This window comes from Dermochelys coriacea, chromosome 8, assembly GCF_009764565.3.
Source record: "Dermochelys coriacea isolate rDerCor1 chromosome 8, rDerCor1.pri.v4, whole genome shotgun sequence".
Classification (NCBI taxonomy): Eukaryota; Metazoa; Chordata; order Testudines; family Dermochelyidae; genus Dermochelys; species Dermochelys coriacea.
The window spans coordinates 43,986,522-44,006,632 of NC_050075.1; the positions used below are offsets into that span (position 1 = coordinate 43,986,522).

Consider the following 20,111-nt stretch of genomic DNA (forward strand, 5'->3'; position numbering starts at 1 on the left):
GAATCAGAAAATAGATTCTTCTTATGCTAACTCTAACGTACTCAGACTGCATGTATATATTTTCAATTACTAACTAGGCTGCTAATGTAATCTTAATATTCAAGAGATGTGCAGTGCAGCTGAGTTAATATTTATTGTGCAAACCGTCACTTTTGCATTGCCTGATTTGTGTTGAACACAACCTAAACTTGCATTAATAGCCTGGTTTCACTGCACCGTCTACAGCAGATGCCAGTCACTCTTACTAAATATAGTTTTCCAAATTATTCCAGAACAAAAAACTCCATGGTTTGTTTCTCATCAAAGGAGATGAGTTTTTTCTCAATTTTTAATGGGGGGGGGGGGACATTTTCCACCTGCTATGACCAGGGAGGAAATGAGAATCTTCCCATGCTTTTTAAAAAATAGCTTCAGTAAGAAATGGAAGTGTGAAACTTGAGACTTGACAAACACAGTCTTTAGAACAGAAGCATCTTTGCTTAGTAGGAAACATGTTTTTATTTAATAGTCAAGATCCTTTGAAAATTATGTTCTGTACATGCACAGTAGAATATTTTGTTGTCTACATGAGCAATGTGGTGTCATGGCAGTGACAACGGCCTGGGAGTCAGGATACCTATTCCCAGGTTCTATTCCCAGCTCTTACGTTTTCTTGGTGTGTAGGGACATCACTTAAGACCAATTTGGCTCAGTTTCTCCATTTGCAAAATTGTGACAAGAAGTTACTTACCTTATAGTAACTGAATGTTCTTTGAGATTTATGGTACCTATCAGTATTCCATTGTGGATTTGGCCAGAACCAGCGAATTCTTGCAAGCAGTATGTGTTGGTCCATGCATGCATCCTTGCCCTCCTCGTGTTTCCAACCGAGAGCATAAAGAGCCAAATGGACTGATTGCCTCTCCAGTTCCTGCTCTATTGTGAATCCAGTAAAGATTCAAAACAGAGAGGAAGGAGGGTGGGTTGTGGAATATAGATATGGACCACACATCACGAAGAACTTCCATGTGGTATAAGGCAAGTAACTTCATCTCCTTTGAGTGCTGGTCCCTATGTGTACTCCAGTGTGGATGACTGACTGGCAGTACTTAAGTAGGAGGAGGGTGCAAACATGCAGACTGCAGAGCCATCTGGAGGACTGCAGTCCCAATAGAAGCATCAGTGGAGATGTTCTGCACTAGACCATAATGCCTTGCGAACGCGTGGGTGGAACTTCATGTAGTTGCCCTGCAAACGTCAAATAACGGTGCTTCCTGAAGCAATGCCACTGAAGTTGCTTGTAGTCTTGCAGAATGAGCCCTCACCCCATGAGTGGGGGAAGATGCAACAACTGGTAACAGAGCAGGATACAACCCAAGATCCATTTAGAGAATCTCTGGGATAGCTTGACCTTGAACTAGTTCTGATATAGAGAGAACCATTCTAGGTGATTTTCTGATTGGTTGTGTCTTTTGCGGGTAGAAAGTAAGAGCTGGGGGAAATGAAGTTTCCTCTCCTCCTCAGATGCATGCATTTTTGAAAAAACACAAAAGTGGATTGACTGGTTTATGTGAAACTCCAAATTACTTTGGAGGAGGGGAATTTCCGATATAAATGTAATGAGATTTTCATCTTTTCAGAGTACAGTGTATGACAATTCTGTCATTAGAGCTCCCAGCTTACTGGCTGTGGTGATGGCCACAACAAATGCAACTTTCATTGATACCTACACGTTTCATGTCTCACCTTATGGTTTGAAGGAAGGCTTTGAGAGTGCCAAAAGTACAAGATTTAAGCCCCAAGGAGGGGTAGGTTTCTCTACTAGTGGGAAGGTTCTGATTAGTCCCTTCAAGAATCTGCCAGTCAATGGGTTATTGAAAAACCATCCAATGGTGGATGGCACGTACTGATTGTTGCCATGTGGACTCATACAGAACTGAGGGAAAGAAGACAGTCCCCTTATTTGGGACTATCTGCTGACTCAGGAGATGTGTGTTTCTGCTGTGTTCCGATGGGAAAATGCTTCCACTTGGTGAAACAGCATTTCTTACCAGCAAGTTAAAAAAGTATGGGTTAGAGGAATGGACTATAAGGTGGATAGAAAGCTGGCTAGATTGTCAGGCTCAATGCGTAGTGATCAATGGCTCAACATCTAGTTGGCAGCCAGTATCAAGCCGAGTGCCCCAGGGGACGGTCCAAAAGAAATCTGATGAGGTTCAACAAGGACAAGTGCAGAATCCTACACTTAGGAAGGAAGAATTCCATGCACGACTACAGGCTAGGGACCGACTGGCTAAGCAGCAGTTCTGCAGAAAAGGACCTGCAGATTACAGTGGATGAGAAGCTGGATACGAGTCAACAGTGTGCCCTTGTTGTCAAGACGGCCAATGGCATATTGGGCTGTATTAGCAGGAGCACTGCCAGCAGATCGAGGGAAGTGATTATTCCCCTCTATTCGGCACTGGTGAGGCCACACCTGGAGTATTGCATCCAGTTTTGGTTTCCCCACTACAGAAGAAATATGGACAAATTGGAGAGAGTCCAGCGGAGGGCAACAAAAATGATTATGGGGCTGGGGCACATGCCCTACAAGGAGAGGCTGAAGGAACTGGGATTATTTATTCTACAGAAGAGAAGAGTGGAGGGAGATTTGATAGCAGCCTTTAACTACCTGAAGGGGGGTTCCAAAGAGGTAATGGAGCTAAGTTGTTCTCAGTGGTGGCAGATGACAGAACAAGAAGCAATGGTCTCAAGTTGCAGTGGGGGAGGTCTAGCTTGGATATTAGGAAACACTATTTCACTCAGAGAGTGGTGAAGCACTGGAATGGATTACCTAGGGAGGTGGTGAAATCTCCATCCTTAGAGATTTTTAAAGCCTGGCTTCACAAAGCCCTGTCTGGGATGATTTAGTGGGTGTTGGTCCTGCTTTGAGCAGGGGGTTGGACTAGATGACCTGCTGAGGTCTCTTCCAACCCTAATATTCTATGATTCTATTCTATGATCTTTTCTGCTATTAAGGCTAATTTGTAAGGCTTCACAGCAGGAATGTTCTAGTATTGATGTCCTTCTGAAAACCAAGCCATGAGATGGAGTGCTTCAGGACTAGAATGCTTGATTCTGCCCTTCTCATGGGTCAAAAGACTGGAAAAGGACTGGAAGCTAATCAGAGGATGAGTTGACATTAGGAGATTTGGGAACCAAAACTGTCTCGCCAATAGCAGTTGATGAGGATGACATGTACCCTGTCGTGTCAACTCTTCCTTAAGACTTGAGGCAGGAGTAGTAAGGGAGCAAAGACATAGGTCAGATGTCCTGACCAGGGAAGGAGAGCATTTCCCCAAAAGTGTAGACCCAGAACTCCTCTGGAACAATAGATGTTGCATTCCCTGTTCTTTTGGGAAGAGACGAGATCCTAGGCTGGGGTCCTGCATTGAGCGAAGATTCCGTTAAGCACTGAATTATGCAATCCCCACACGATTTTCCACAAAAGGTCTACTGAGAGCGTCTACCAACACATTCTGAGTTCCTGGAAGGTAAGCTCCTGACAGGGCAATTTGATTCTTGATGCACCAATTCCTTAAGGTGACTGCGTCAACACAGGGAGATGGATCTCACCCTTCCCTGCTTATTGATGTAAGAGGTGGTTGTCATGTTGTCTGACATTACGAGGACGTGGTGGGACTGGATAAATTGCAGAAAAACCTTTGATGCTTCTCTGACTACTCAAGTTCCAGAAGGTTGGTGTGCATCCTGGTGTACAAGTGCCCTGTGCCATATGACTTTCCATGTGGGCTTCCCAGCTTAAGAGAGAGATGCCTGTAATGATCATCTTGTCCGGTAAGGATGGTAGGAAGGGGATGCCCACACATAGCTGATGAGGATCTTCTACCATGTTACTCGAAGGAATTGTTACCAGGGTAATTATGCTGCATTTGGTTGGTGAATATACTGTGTGGAGCCACATCTGAAGGAAACATAGGTGGATTCTGGCGAATGGGGTAATATAAGTGCATGAAGCCATGTGCCCCAAGAGGGAAAGAAAAGTTCTCGCTGGAGCTTGAGGTTTGCGCATAACCTGGTCTATCAAGTTGTTTATAGTGCAAAACCTGTCCCTTGGTAGATAATCTCTCACTGTGAGTGAATCTAGAAGTGGTCCCCATGAAGTCTATAGTCTGCACTGGAGCAAGGATTCTCTGAACTTGGAAAAGTCTGACTCCTAGAGAGAAATGTGGCTGAAGCATTAATGAGGAGAGCTGGCTGTATTTTAAAGAATCCTTATTGAGGTTAAAGGGACCAGCTATCTCGATGTGTAGAAAGAATAATAAATATGGCAGGCGACCAGCTTGGCTCAACAGTGAAATCCTTGCTGATCTTAAACACAAAAAAGAAGCTTACAGGAAGTAGAAGATTGGACAAATGACCAGGGAGGAGTATAAAAATATTGCTCAGGCATGCAGGAGTGAAATCAGGAAGGCCAAATCATACGTGGAGTTGCAGCTAGCAAGAGATGTTAAGAGTAACAAGAAGGGTTTCTTCATGTATGTTAGAAACAAGAAGAAAGTCAAGGAAGTGTGGGCCCCTTACTGAATGAGGGAGACAACCTAGTGACGGAGGATGTGGAAAAAAGCTGAAGTATTCAATGCTTTTTTTGCCTCTGTCTTCATAAACAAGGTCAGCTCCCAGACAACTGCACTGGGCAGCACAGCATGGGGAGGAGCTGACTAGCCCTCTGTAGAGAAAGGAAGTGGTTCGAGACTATTTAGAAAAGCTGGATGAGCACGAGGTCATGGGGCCGAATGCGCTGTATCTGAGAGTGCTAAAGGAGTTGGCAGATGTGATTGCAGAGCCATTGGCCATTATCTTTGAAGACTCATGGTGACTGGGGGAGGTCCCGGATGACTGGAAAAAGTCTAATGTAGTGCCCATCTTTAAAAAAGGGAAGGAGCAGGATCCAGGGAACTACATGCCAGTCAGCCTCACCTCAGTCCCTGGAAAAATCATGGAGGAGGTCCTCAAGGATCTATTTTGAAGCACTCAGAGGAGAGGAAAGTGATCAGGAACAGTCAGCATGGATTCACCAAAGGCAAGTCATGCCTGACTAATCTAATTGCCTTCTATGACGAGATAATTGGCTCTGTGGATGAAAGGAAAGCAGTGGACGTATTATTCCTGGACTTTAGCAAAGCTTTTTATACCGTCTCCCACATATTCTTGCCAACAAGTGAAAGTATGGGCTGGATGAATGGACTAAAAGGTGGATAGAAAGCTGGCTAGATCATCGGGCTCAATGGGTAGTGATCAATGACTCCATGTCTAGTTGGCAGCCGGTATCAAGTGGAGGGCCCCAAGGTTCAGTCCTGGGGCTGGTTTTGTTCAATATCTTCATTAATGATCTGGAGGATGGCGTGGATTGCACCCTCAGCAAGTTTGCAGATGACACTAAACTGGGAGGAGAGGTAGATACACTGGAGGGTAGGGATAGGATACAGAGGGACCTAGACAAATTAGAGGATTTGGCCAAAAGAAATCTGATGAGGTTCAACAAGGATGAGTGCAGAGTCCTGCACTTCGGATGGAAGAATCCCATGCACCGCTACAGACTAGGGACCGAAGGGCTAGGCAGCAGTTCTGCAGAAAAGGACCTAGGGGTTACAGTGGACGAGAAGCTGGATATGAGTCAACAGTGTGCCCTTGTTGCCAAGAAGGCTAAGGGCATTTTGGGCTGTATAAGATGGGACATTGCCAGCAGATCAAGGGACGTGATCGTTCCCCTCTATTTGACATTGGTGGGGCCTCATCTGGAGTACTGTGTCCAGTTTTGGGCCTCAAACTACAAGAAGGATGTGAAAAAATTGGAAAGCGTCCAGCAGAAGGCAACAAAAATGATTAGGGGACTAGAACACATGACTTATGAGGAGAGGCTGAGGGAACTGGGATTGTTTAGTCTGCGGAAGAGAAGAATGAGGGGGGATTTGATAGCTGCTTTCAACTACCTGAAAGGGGGTTCCAAAGAGGATGGATCTAGACTGTTCTCAGTGGTAGCAGATGACAGAATGAAGAATAATGGTCTCAAGTTGCAGTGGGGGAGGTTTAGGTTGGATATTAGGAAAAACTTTTTCACTAGGAGGATGGTGAAGCACTGGAATGCGTTACCTAGGGAGGTGGTGGAATCTCCTTCCTTTGAGGTTTTAAAGGTCAGGCTTGACAAAGCCCTGGCTGGGATGATTTAGTTGGGGATTGGTCCTGCTTTGAGTAGGGGATTCGACTAGATGACCTCCTGAGGTCCCTTCCAACCCCGATGTTCTATGAGGTCAGCTTATAGGCTTCTTGACACGTCCTGGCAAGAAGAAGCCAGTCATTGAGATAGAAGAAGATAGTGAAGCTGTTCCATCTGTAATGAGCTGCTACTACCAGAAAGACCTTGGTTAAGACATGGGGGACAGTGGCACAGTCAAATGGGAGCACCTTGTGTTGGAAGTGGTCAGTGCCCACCATGAATCTGAGAAAACACTTGTGGGCAGGGTGAATATTCAAGTGAAGGTAAGCATCCTTCATATCGAGAGCTGTAAACTAAGTATCCTTTTCCAGGGATGAGATTATTCATGTCAGAGTGACTATTTGCAAGCTAAAATTTCAGATGAAGTGGTTGAGATTGTGGAGATTGAGGATAGGTCTCCAGCTTCTCCTCTTTTTTGGGGACTAGAAAGTACATTTCCTGGTGCTGAAGAAGTACCCGTGGACCTCATGGTGGGAGGTGCGCTGTGTATCGATTCAGGCCAACGTATGGCAACATCCCTCAGCCTGGGTCCAACTGTGGCCTCATGACCTTCTCCATGAGATGCTTTTTAAGTCGGAGTTCCCACTCTTCCCAGATATGGCTAGAGAAAGAGCATCGTGTGCCTCCCTGAAACAGAACAAGCAGTGCTGATGGTCGTCACTGACAGAGAAGGAACAGGGGTAGGATACAGGTACAGGGAAAGAGGTTTCCCCAAGCCAGGGACTATATCTAACTAGAAATCTTTCCTAAAAACAATTAAAATAAGTTAATTATAAGTAACTATATACAAAATGCACTAAAGGCAATCTTTGAAATATTTACAGATCGAAGAAATCAAAGGAGAGGTCTGGACACTGAAGTTTGGACCCAGGCCACGCAGCAGTAAGAAGGAATTGGAGAGGCAACCGGTCCGTTTCACCCTTTTATGCCCGCATTTGGAAACACAAGGCGGAAAAGGGCACACAAATATAAATGGTTGCTGCTTGCAAGAATTCTGACTCCAGGTGCATGGAGTACATGCATATCCAGAATGGAATATACATAGGACCAGCACTGGAAGAAGAATAATTCTTACTAACCTGGTAAGCACTTGAAGATCTATGAATTAAAAGCGCTACGTACAAACAAAGTATTATAATTACTTGCTTGCTAAAGATAGATATACACAGCAGCACTGGCTAATCAAAGAGCTAGCAGTGTTGCTGACATTATGAAGGGTCATGACTAAAATGCAGAGTATATCCTACTTGATTTTGCCTCTTTTTTGATCTGTATGTGTTTGATATTTAAATTCATATAGAATATTTGACGCCTACATTTCCAAAAATCCACCCAAGCTATTGTTACATTCTTAAACTTTCAATAGCTTTTACAAAACTGCTGGAACAATGTCGGATAATTTTGAGATTTTTAGTAGCATAAAGTGAGTATTTCATTTCATTACCACTTCCATGCAACAACTATGGTTGTACCATTACTAACCCCACACGTGAAAAAAGGCTGAAAAATAATTAGCAGACCATGGATACAGAGGTTATTCAAAGAACATTTAGACACCAACACACAATTTACACAGAGCATTAGTAGTCACAAAGCAGACAAGCAAACTAGAGAAGCCAACAGATGAAACTAAAAATCACACTCTCCTAGCATAAGCTGAGCGCAGCTTTGAGGTCTTACCCCTGCTAGGCATCAATAGGCGCTTCTTCACGTTGCCTGACAGAGCACAAGTGAACAGAAAAGAGAAAAAACACCAGATCAGCAATCTGAACAGTAGCATTTTTTAAAAGCTAAATATTAAAAACAAACAGTAAGATGTCCATTGCTGCTTGTGTAATTTGCCTTCAATATAAATGCTAATTTAATCTAAGAATAAATGTGGGAAAAAACCCAGTGTGGCTGCATTGAAATGCAATGGCAAGATAAATTTACTGTGCTGTATTAAAGCTATGGGGATGGAGCAGAATGGGAGAGAATCTGGTGTCACTCCCAAAGCAGGTCTTTGAAGGCATGACAGCCAGTTTTGCTCACTTCTGGGAAAGTTGGAAGCTACTACATTTTTCTCCTCACCGTCACAATCACTGTTATGTCCCACACTGGAGATGCTCCTTCTTTTAATTGAGCCATTCCCCACCTTCCTATTCCTGTTAAGGCCATTTGAATAGGCCCTCTCATTCTTGACTGAGGAGCCAGTGGCACTTTCCCTGCTTTGCCGTTCTCAGCTGATGGCTAGCTTTTCAGGACAGAGCCCTGGACTCCATGCCAGGAGAATCATACCTCCATCTGCTGATGCAAGCACATGCTGTCTTAACCTATGCTATTTACTGGGGTGAAGGAAGGGGTGAGTCCCATCAATAATGAGAGGAGACTCTCAATGAGAGGGCCAACAAGGGAAGGAGGAGTAAATTCTTAATGAAAGAGGAAAAACTATTTGGGAAATTTTCTGTAGTAATTCCCATGGTAGTAATAGTAATAAATAAAGAGGTTTGTCTTATTCTCTCATGTTTGCCAGGCTGAGATCAGCCTGACATCAAGACATGGTCAAAGTAAGCAGAGTTCCACTAGCCTAGCAGCTCTGTATAAATGTACTACTCACATCCATGCCTGCACAAGCAAAATCAAATCGGTCTTTGCAAGAAGAGAAAAATAAACCATAACATTTCTCATTCAAAACTATTAAGGCCCCTAAATTTAAAAAAAAAAAAAAAAAGCATCTCCCCTGGAATAAGGACTGATGCTGTCCATCTGGCCATACTCTTTACAAAATACTGAAATGGAACTAATTAACAGGAGTACTTTGCTTGAAGACACAAGAAACACCCGACAGATGACAATGTACATGTACTAGAAAATATTTACCATCCATCCCATTGTGTTGCTCATAGCTTCTTTTTCCCAGGATAGTTGGGGATCCATTGTTTATGACAGGCGTGAACTTGGCAGGAGTCAGATTGTTAAGAGAACTGGACAAACTCTTTACAGGGTCTGGTTTCGGAGGACATGGATGAGATTCTGTTATAAAAACAGCAATGTGTTATTTTTATTAGTAGATGCATGGAGACTATAAACCCAAACACAAAGGGCAAAATTCAGAGATAATGTAAGGTACACCCCTCTTATACTAACAGAAAGTCTTACATTCAAACTTCCTTATACTGACTTATGCCTACTCTACTGATATGCAGAGGAATCTAAATTAGTGAAAAGAGGTCTGAACACAAATTGCCACATATATCACTTCTGAATTTGGCCCCAAGTCTAACAGAAGATTGCTACTTATATAAAGCACTGTAAATATATTGCTGAATTCATCTTCATTAAGGATGCTTAACTTGTGCCGTAATACTCACTGCAATATAATCCTAAAATAGGTGCTAAAAGGCTGTTTTGTATCCTTTTCTAAAACTATGTTTTCCACTAATTCTGGATAATTTCTAGGCTGCTCTATATTAGAAGCCATCTTCAAGAAGTCATGCAACACCCACAGGCTACCTGGAAGTACAACTTTGCCAATTTCATCAGTATTCTATAAATGCAGTTCCTAAACTGGCCAAGCCATTGAAGACTTAAAACAAAACTATCAAGAACATGCACAGAATTTAAATCTAACCTTTTGGCTGAAGCAGAGATCAGGCATGGCATGCCAAAGGAAAAGATGTTGAGAAAGTTACAAGCAACTTTGTGAAAACAGGGGTTTAAAATGAGTTGCTCTTTCTCAGCCCTAACTATGGATTCACAGCTTTGCCTCTGTAATAGCAAGTAGCAGCACAACACTCCTGAAGATAGTTACATCAAAAGGAGAAAGACAGGAAAAAAGGGCCAACGAGCCACACTGAAATCTGTCACACCACTGAAGCATTTGCTTTCGGATGAAACGTTAAAAACTAAGGTCCCATTCTGTGCGAGCATTAAAGGTCCTATGGCACTCTTCATAAAGAGTGGGGTTTTTCTCTAGGATTCCATAGCAAAATTTCCTCTCCCTTTTAATGGCTACATTTTGGTTGTGCTGCATGTATACAGTTTGGGGAGTTTTTTGGGATATTTATTATTACAGAATATTTTAATTGTTAAGTACTGTATCTAGAACAAAAGCAGACAAACCATATTTAATGAATATTCATGCAATATACACGCAGAAGCTTATGTTTTATAAATAGAAATACTCAAAGAAACAAAACTGATTTCACAACCTCCTATCAAAGTTAACAGATAATTAGTTTAAATTGCTGAAATGGGAGCCTTAAAGTAACTCCCAAATCAACTCTCTGGAATTTAGAAGCAGTTGAACAGTGCTCTAGATACCAAAGCTTGTCTCCACAGGGAAAATGCCACTTCCCCATCCATATCACTCAGCAAGACTAGACAAGTGGCTAGAGGGTGCTTTTCATGTTAGAACGCTGTTCTGGGTGCTCATTTAAGGCTCCCAAATTCGGTATTTAAACTAACCAGGCAAGCTGGAAAAAGGCTGTGCAGCATCTGTTGGAGGAGGAGGCCAGGAAAAAGCAGGACAGTTTTACAACTGCCCGGACCCCTCCTGCGCAACCTGCCAGTCCCTCAGGAGCAGTTTGTGGCCTCTGGTCCCTTTACACTCAATGGTTATTTAGTTAAAAAATTGGGAGTCTTAAATTTCAACTTCAACAGAAAGTGAGTTGACAGTGGCTGTCTGGCCACAAACTGCAGTGGAGAGAGTGAACTAATTCATAGGACGCTAGACAGGGTAGCAGGGCAAGAAGTTCAGTTACCTTCAAAAACAAACATTAAGTAATAAGAAAAGAAGAGGAAGTTAAAACAACTAATTTAAAAATATCTACATTAAAAATATTACAAGAAGGGCTTCTGTAGCCTTTTCCCCTATTATTTCTCTTATCCTTATATTTTGAATAGTAGAAGGATGGTTAAGTACCATAATTTTTTTAAATACAAAAGAAACAGTTGATAAGCCACTTGATATCACGGGCTGTGATAAAGCATAGGGCTGTCACCCTTCTGCCCCACAACACACTCAAGGCATGCATAAACAGCCAATTAATGAACAAAATATCATGGCTTACTGCAATATTAATTTGACAGCATTCCCAGATATGGGATCTTTCTTTAAGGCAATGTATGGTTCAGGTATGATTATATGATAATTTGCAGAGAGCAATATATTTATACGAAACAGCAACAGATCAAATTAAGCACAATTTCACTTCTATTTACTGAAACACTTGGATGGATGGGTCATTACACAAAGTAAAAATATTTCCTCATGTTTATTTCACACACCCTCTCCCCACCATTCCTCAGACATTCTTGTCAACTGCTGGAAATGGCCCACCTTTATCATCATTTCAAAAGGTTTTTTTACCCCTGGCTCTCCTGCTGGTAATAGCTCACCTTACCTGGTGATCATTCTCATTACAGTGTGTATGGCAACACCCATTGTTTCATGTTCTCTGTGTATATAAATCTCCCCACTATTTTCCACTGAATGCATCCGATGAAGTGAGCTGTAGCTCATGAAAGCTTATGCTCAAATAAATTTGTTAGTCTCTAAGGTGCCACAAGTACTCCTTTTCTTTTTACTTGGATAAAAGGTGCTAATAAAATATCAGCCATTTGTTTCAAAGATCCCAAAGCACTTTTCACATTGCAAACTATACACACCTGAAATCATGCCATCCACTCTTAAGGAAGACTGTGATGGATGTTTAACAGCACAAAACAATGCTAAACTATTTAGGACAGGAGGAGAAGAATGCTGTATCTAAACTAAACTGCAGAAGGAATTTTTGGACAGGACATGAATTAATTCCCCTACTTTTGTAAAAGAGGGAAGTAGTCTGGGGTTTTGTTTGGCTGCTTTAAAATGGTCATAAGTGATCCAGACCTTCCTTTTATGTGCAATCTGAAAGACACAAACTCCAGCAGCACAATAGATACTAACTTCACCCTGGGGTCATGATTCAAACTCACTTGGGAGGAAGAGGACTACCTACTAAACCACCTCTGGCACCTAAAAGTTTTGTTGAGATCAGTAGTTGGATGCAAGAACTAACAATCTAGTAATTATTTTGGGGAAGTTCTGTGGCATGTGTTATGCATGAGGTCTGACTAGATGATCACAATGGTCTCTGCCGGCTTTGAAATCTATTAATCTTTCACTGACCATTATTTCTGGAGTTAAACCTCTTCCACTACAGAAACTTTACCCTCAAAGGCATGAAAGGTCAAGCAAGCAAACACCAACTCATTTTCTGTTAAACTCTGGTGACATCCTTATTAGACGTTTGCCTACTGTGTAGTGATTATGATGCTAAGGAGAGGCCCACAGCAGAGCTGCAGTCTCCTTCTATAACTCCTGCATAGCACTTACCATCAGAACTTTATGGAAAAAGCCCTGTACCCTTTGGCCTTTTAGACTTGAGAAGAAGCTGCACAGTGGGTCCCATTGTAGGAGTTACATTAAGACTGCACCAGAGTGGGATTGTGGACCAGCCAACTGCATCCCACCGACCACATTTATGGATTGTAAGTAGAAGGCCTCTCACTCAGATGCCAGAGGCTGCCTCATAACTGCTAAAGAGGAGTTTCGCATATGTGAGGTAGGGTGGATAGTAGGCTGCTGAGCCACCACACCTCTACGTAGTGTGAAAAGGAGAAAGGCTGTAGGGGCCATTTTGAACTTTCCTCTGTTCCAGAGGAGGAAACAATAGTCTATAAACTGAACATTTCAGGACCTTACCAAAAGGTTACTGCCTTATTTCCTGAGATGGGAAAAAAAATTTGGGGGGGTCCTATTTTTCCAGTTTACCCAGCCCTGGTTTCTAGATCCAGAACAATGAAAATATGCAAACAGTTAGGCGAATTAGCCTATAGCATATTTACCTAAATACCGGAGTACTGCTTCTAAAGGCTTTCGAACAACTTGCTTTAACAACAATGGATTTTCTGATGCTTCTGGTAAGCGTGCTGTGCCTGTGAAGACAATATCGGGATTGGGGAAAACATTTATTTTCTTATTAAAAATGAATGGAGTCTTAGACATTAACTTAGTCTAAAACAACTCTTCTCTGGAGTGCTTTCTAGTAAAAAAGGATGTTTACAGAGTAGGTGCATGTTTTGGCAAGTGTACACACAGGCAAAGGAATGTGCTGCATACTGGCAAACAAGTGACATGTAAAAAAAAAGCTGAGCAATTTCAGATGTGTTATTTGATAATAGTGTGATGAGTTAGGCCAGTTCTGTAAAGGAAATAAGTAACAGCAAGTCATCTGTGCTTAGCCACAGTACCCTTGAAAGATCCAACTCAAGGCTTTCCCAAAGGAATTAATCTCAAATTCTGGTTTCCCAATTTCATAGTAAGTAGCTGGATGTCTGGATAAATACTCACATTCTGCTTTGATTGCTGCACTGTTGATAGGCAGGTGGGGATGTCTTGCTGCATGCCAAGGACGCAAGATCTCTCTACACAAGCGTCTGGCAATCCTTGTCAGTTTTGTTGTATGCAGATAGAAGGCTTGTCGTGTCTTCATGGCAAATTTGGGGCTCCCACTGTTTCGCACTGGCACACCATGAAGACTCTGGGAAAAGGGAAAAAGCACAAGCACTTTTATTGTTCATAACTGATTTTATTAGAAATTAAACCAGCATCAGTAAACACCACATACATAGTCCATTCTACAAGTCATTTCCACCTACACCCTTGGAGTTAATACACACTGAAGAAAAGCTACAGAGATAGAGCTAAGGACAAGAGTGGGAGGCAGAGATTAGGAGGGAAGACTCAACAAGCTAAGAACACAACACAACCCTCCACTCCTCCTCCCCCCATCTTCACTGCTGCGGCTCTTCCCTAGCCACTACTCATTTTTGAAAACTTTGGCCCTATACTTTAATGTGGACCAATTTAAGCATTTAATATCTTAGAAGTTTGGCCTTGGGCAAAGGTGTACATACTTAACTACACATGGAGAAAGATGATGTACCAATTATTGCACAGGCCAGACCCTTACCATGTCATAAAAAAGCCAACATCTGACTAATAATTCTTTTGGTTTAGGCTTTAAACAATTGTACAGTAGAACCTCAGAGCTAAGGACACCTCAAGAATGGAGGCTGTTTGTAACTCTGAACAAAACATTATGGTTATTTTCAAAAGTTTACCACTGAACATTGACTTAATACAGCTTTGAAACTTTACTATGCAGAACATAAAATGCTGCTTTTAACCATCTTAATTTAAATGAAACAAGCACAGAAACAGTTCCCTTACTTTTTTTTTTTTTTAAAACATTCCCTTTTTCAGTAGTTTATATTTAACACAGTACTTGTACTGTATTTGCTTTTTTTTGGTCTCTGCTGCTACCTGATTGTATACTTCTGGTTCCAAATGAAGCATGTGGTTGACCAGTCAGTTTGTAACTGGTGTTCATAACTCTGAGGGTTCTACTGTATATTACTTGATGTGGTTGTGTGTGGCAGGAATAAGGGATACTTTTTCCCCATTACTGTTCACTGGAATGAGCATTTGGTTCCCTAACCTGAGGTACTGAGCCGCCTGCAATGGATGTACATACCATATTATTTTTCACTGGATGCACATACCATATTATTGCGGTTTGGTCCTGGTCTCTCTCCATCTAATCGCGTTGGCATTTTCAAGCCACCATATTTCTTCCAGTAAGTCCAACAGGATGCACAGAGGCGACACTGCATGTTAGGGGGACCCCAAGAATACCACTGGTAAGACTGTGTGGCTAGGGATAATAAAGGTGGAAATATATATATTCTTAAACAGAATTGGTTTTCAAAGTTTATAGCCTTTACAACCATCTTTAAAATCTCAAAGGAGAAGACCACCTTTCAGCTTCACAAGGTAACAAAACTAGATCATAAGTTTGATGTATCAGAAATGAGGCAAATTCCATCATCATTAAATGTTTTATAATGGCATTCTGCAGTGTTGTTATAGCCATGGTGGTCCCAGGATATTAGAAAGACAAGGTAGCGAGGTAATTTTTTTTACTGGACCGACTTCTGTTGGTGTGAGAGAGAAAAGCTTTCAAGCTACACAGAAGAAAAGCTCTGTATAAATTCAGAAGCTTGTTTCTCTCAGCAACAGAAGTTGGTCCAATAAAAGATATTAACTTCCCCACCTTGTCTCTTATAATGACCTTAGCTCAAGTAGTTATACTCTTCAGTATATCATTTGAAACAGTAAAATGAGTAAGTCATTAGGATGTGGAAACTTCCTGGTAATGCATTTGAGATATTTTATGCTGTAACTCCGAAGGGGGCACTGTAACTTTTCCCCCTCTATTTTAGAAATACCCTCCCCAACTTTATTGAGGGAAAAGAAAGTCAGTCATTTTGACTCTCCATACAGTCCTACGTTTAGCACATCTAAAAAGGCCCTCCATAAAAGACAGGGAAGCCTATTAGACTAAGACATATTAGCAGATGAGACCATAGTGAATACAAGGATATAACCATGCTCTTTGGACTTTCCACTACCATTATAAAGCTGTGAAAACATCACCAAGGCCTCTCCAATGAATTAAAGACTGGTCTTCACTCAGAAGCCATCTATTATTTCACAGGAAACATCAGCTCTTACAGTTATTTACAAAAAAATCCACCCACTCTAAAAACTTAGAAACATTCATGTGAAGAAAAACCCTGCCTATTTCACCCACACCCCACCCTGCATGGTAGCTTATTAAAGCTTTACTTTAGTCTTAGTGCTAGAGTACTTCTGCTGCTCTTGCACAATTGCTACATTTGTAGATCACTTACTATAGCAGCTTTCACAGGCCCGTCCTGCTCCCGTGTGCTGTGCCTGTCCTCCCGTACCATTTACCACTCCTGGTTTGACATTATTTACATTGATCTGGTTGGGGTTTGGCTTGTTACTTAAAACACAAAGCAAAAAAAAGGGGGGAAATTAATTGATTGTGACAAGTAACTTTCCTATGTGACAAAAAAATATGGCCCAGAAGATTAAACCTGAAGACTTGCATTTCTCACATGTTTATGAATTCCAAAACAACAAACATTACTTACCAGTAATTAGAGTTCTCTGAATACATTTCCTCTGCAGATCATACTGTAGAAGTCTCATGCCATTTCTCAGGAGTCTCAGAACCACTTAAAAGCAGTTAACCATTCTGGTCATGAGTACACCTTGATTATTGATCCAAAAACATTCTGATCTAGGTAACAAAAGGGCCATATCGACACACATCCCTTTGCTCCTCTCTGCCTGAACAATATTCTGCTTAAGCCTCTAAAGAAGTGAGGAAGGAGGAAAAGTCAAGGTGGATCTGCAAGGGCAATAGATTCAGAGAATTCCGTGGTAAAGTAGCCTCTCTTTCTCCTTCAGAAAATTGCCTCTTCAAATCCAGTCTCTCTGTAGTAGACTGGCAAGCTTGCCGGCAAGAGCTCAGAAGTACTTATTCAGACTCAAAGTTTGCCCTCCTGAAACAAGCACCTACTACCACTACAGTATTAAAGAACTGCAGAGTAAGAGGTGTAAACTGAATCCTCAGATAACCCAAATGGGAATACCTTGTACAAACAGCAGTTTTCTCCATCTGATTCATAGGTATTTCCTGTGCAATTTCCTAAGACAGATGTGAAAGGAAGCATCTTAAAAGGTCAAGAGCTCCATACCATGCCATTTAGCACAGAGATTATGGTGCTCCAAGCCAACATGTAGAATCGGATTCATTTACAGACCTTATTTTACCACTCCCTTCAACAAAACCACAACAGAATTAGACTTGTTCAGGTACCAGACTGCAACACAGGGGATCTGGGTTCAATTCTAAGACTTCCTGTGTGACTTTTGGCTAGTCATTTAGGGCTTGCATAAATAGTAGAAGATATATAACTGGGATGCGATTTCTAAAGCACACTCATGTGCTGTGCATCAATGTGCCTGTGTAGACCATTGGGCTGAATACCTTTTTACAAAGCAGTACTACTCTGTATGTATATTCAGCATCTCATCTGCTGACTTCAGTGACACAGTTTACCACTTTTCACTAAGTGAAAGCCAACACAGCAGAAAGCCAGAGTCTCTTTATGTTGATGCTTCATCAGAAGGAATAGTTAGTAAATTCCCATCAGTTATACCTCTATAAACCAATCAAAGGCAAAGAGGTTGCATATGGAATTATTCTTGAGACAATGTGATTGGGAAGTAATAAATAAGAAAGATTCTTTAGGCCAAATTATAAGACAAGTGGTGATACGAGGGAAAGAAAAAACTCCCCAGTCGCTGTGTTTCCAGGGCTGTTAGAAAAATGCATCTTTTTACTTGGAACTAATTACATGTGATTGGGAGTCACAGAGACAATGCCTACACACAATGCCTTTTTTTTTTTTTAAACCGTTACATGCAGATTCTGCTACAGTGGCATACAAGGGCCATAAAGGCTCCACAAATGGCCAGGGGAGCCGTTTCCAAGAGCAGGAGAAGCTTCAGGCTGACCTGTTACACTCTCCTTTGTACAATATAGTGGGCTTACTGAGAGGAAGAAGTGTGGGTGAGGGGGAAGGTCTGTGTACTGCTGAGTGCTACAGACATTCTGGATCTCTCTGATCTGCAGGGCTCCCCAGGCAAGGCAGAAAAAGAAGAATTAACAACAAGGACCGTCTTCAAATCTTGGTTCAATTGTTCTGTTCTTCAGCTGATGCACTTTCATGGCTCTAATGATTGATTATTAATGGATTTGAAATGGTTCTGGGATTTGTAAGACATGGCATGATGCTCCAACCCTGGGAGACCCACAAAGGCAATTTTGTGAAGGAGAAGGATGGAAAATGGTACCTTCACATGAGTCCGAATTTTGTTGATTGCTACCATATTAAAAATTACCTCCAAGTAGCTTCTTCTTCACCAAAAATTAATTTTGCGCAACTATAACTAGATTATTTAAAGGTAGCTGGGGTTCTCGAAAAGTATTATCTCTACAGAGTCACACTACTGGCAGGCAGTATTTCCTAGTGGATAGAGCACTGGACTAGGGCAAAGAAACCCACCTGGCCTGCTGGGTGACCTTGGGCAAGTCATTCACTTCTGTGCCTCGGTTTCCCCCTCTATAAAATGATATGATTCTTTCTAAAGCCCTTTTAGACCTTCTGATGAAAAGCACTATAAGAGCTTGGTGATATTATTATATTACTATTGTAGAATGCTATGCTGCACAGTTCCAGAAACCACATACAATTAACTAGGAACCACACACAATTAACTAGGGTGACACGCCTTGATATATGCATCCCACAGTGCTAAGATCACATTTAGAAGAGGAAACATGATGGCCAAACTCCTTCACTCCTGGTTGTCTTTGTGAAACTGACATACTGAAAAAACCTGGAGATGATCTGAATGTCTCTCTCTCAACTCAATTTACGGTAAATAACTTTTTCTTCATAAGCATGCTACCTCAGGCATCTGAATAACGAAATCAATTGTGACTTAAGTACTCTACCTTAAGCACTTAACCCTTATATTTCTTCAAAGGCTGGTACAAACAGTCTAAGTTAACTTGTTAATCAATTTATTAGTTACTTAATGAAGATGAAGTCAGCAAAGTTCAAACTGCAAATAAGATGCACATTTTACACAGATTACCAACAAGTATGGTAAGCTTTCCCAACACTTGGAGGAGTCTTTAAATCATAACTGGATGCCTTTCTAAAAGATCTGTGGTTGAACTGGAGTACATGTACTAGATACAAGAATCCTTGGGTGAAATTCTCTGGCCTCTGTTATGCAGGAAATCAGACCAGGTGATCATAATATAGTCTCTTCTGAAATTTGAATCTATTAAAGTGACAAGATCCTTGTAAGAAGTGTTGGCTCCCCTTAGATCATGAATTGACAAACAGCTCACAAAACATTGACAATTTTCCAATGTGTGCACATGGTTGATAGCACTAAATTAACATGGGAGCAGGAACTGAAGTCTTTCTCCTTTCCAAAAAGTAATTTGTGTGCCCAAGACATGTGATAGCTAAAGATTAAACTGTTTTTATTGTTTAGAAGACTGAGTATAATACCACCAATGTACACTGGAATGATTTCAGTCATCCAGGTACATACAACCAGATGTTCTGGTCCTGTCATAAGAAACGCATTTTGAAATAACATCATGATAAAAGAGAATGGCACTTCTCCCCTTACTGCATGTAAAGTTTTGTCAGGCCATTACTTTGTGTATCTGAAAACATGTGCCTAAAACTATTCTGTGCCCACTTGTGGAAAAAGAAAAAAAAAAAGTCTGTTTGTTAAAGTATCCTTAGGTATTGGTAAGATCCTTCTCCACCAGCATTAAAAGTATAGATCATTGTCGTTTAACACACCTACAAAAGAGGGATAGAATATAATCATGCATGGAAATTTTTCTAGTCTATACGGAGTCTCCAAATAGTCCTACCTCAATGGGAGGAAGAATGGTCTTGGGGCTAAGGCACAAAATGATGAGTCAAGAGGCAGAGGGTCTATTTTCAACTATGCCATAAATAAATGTTACTTTTCCTGTGCTGTGACTATGGCTCTTCAAGATGTGTCCCCTATGGGTGCTCCACTTCAGGTGTGCATGTACCTCTTGAGCCCTTGATCAGAGATTGCTAGCTTCAGCAGTTTGATGTGGAGACTGGTTTTGTGGGCTGTCTATCTGCCTTGAACCATGAGGGTGTTGAGGTGGGTCCCGCATGCTAACAGGGAAGCACCAGGGTTAGTTATTGTTAAAGTTGAAAAACAGAAAGGGATACTCGCACAAATGCTGCGTTGCTCCTTCCACCAGTCTAGGGAGTTCTGTAAGTGCAAGGGGACTGTCACCTGCCTATCCAAAGTGTCCCT

The 20,111-nt window shown here is 41.6% G+C and overlaps 1 protein-coding gene across 8 annotated transcripts in view; it reads right to left on the reverse strand.

Annotated features, from left to right (window-relative positions):
• The window catches only part of MTA1 (metastasis associated 1), a 162,935-nt gene that overhangs the window by 31,407 nt on the left and 111,417 nt on the right, over nt 1–20,111 (reverse strand). For 6 of the 8 annotated variants that reach the window (XM_038414405.2, XM_038414406.2, XM_043520610.1 and 3 more), the window contains 6 exons: nt 16,037–16,152; nt 14,846–14,997; nt 13,632–13,821; nt 13,127–13,216; nt 9,116–9,268; nt 7,937–7,972 (listed from right to left, as the gene is read on the reverse strand). In XM_038414405.2, coding sequence (XP_038270333.1) covers nt 7,937–7,972; nt 9,116–9,268; nt 13,127–13,216; nt 13,632–13,821; nt 14,846–14,997; nt 16,037–16,152 — 737 coding nt within the window. Of the gene's footprint in view, nt 1–7,936; nt 7,973–9,115; nt 9,269–13,126; nt 13,217–13,631; nt 13,822–14,845; nt 14,998–16,036; nt 16,153–20,111 lie in introns of those variants that run through there. The other 2 variants (XM_043520611.1, XM_043520614.1) reach the window with 2 other exon arrangements.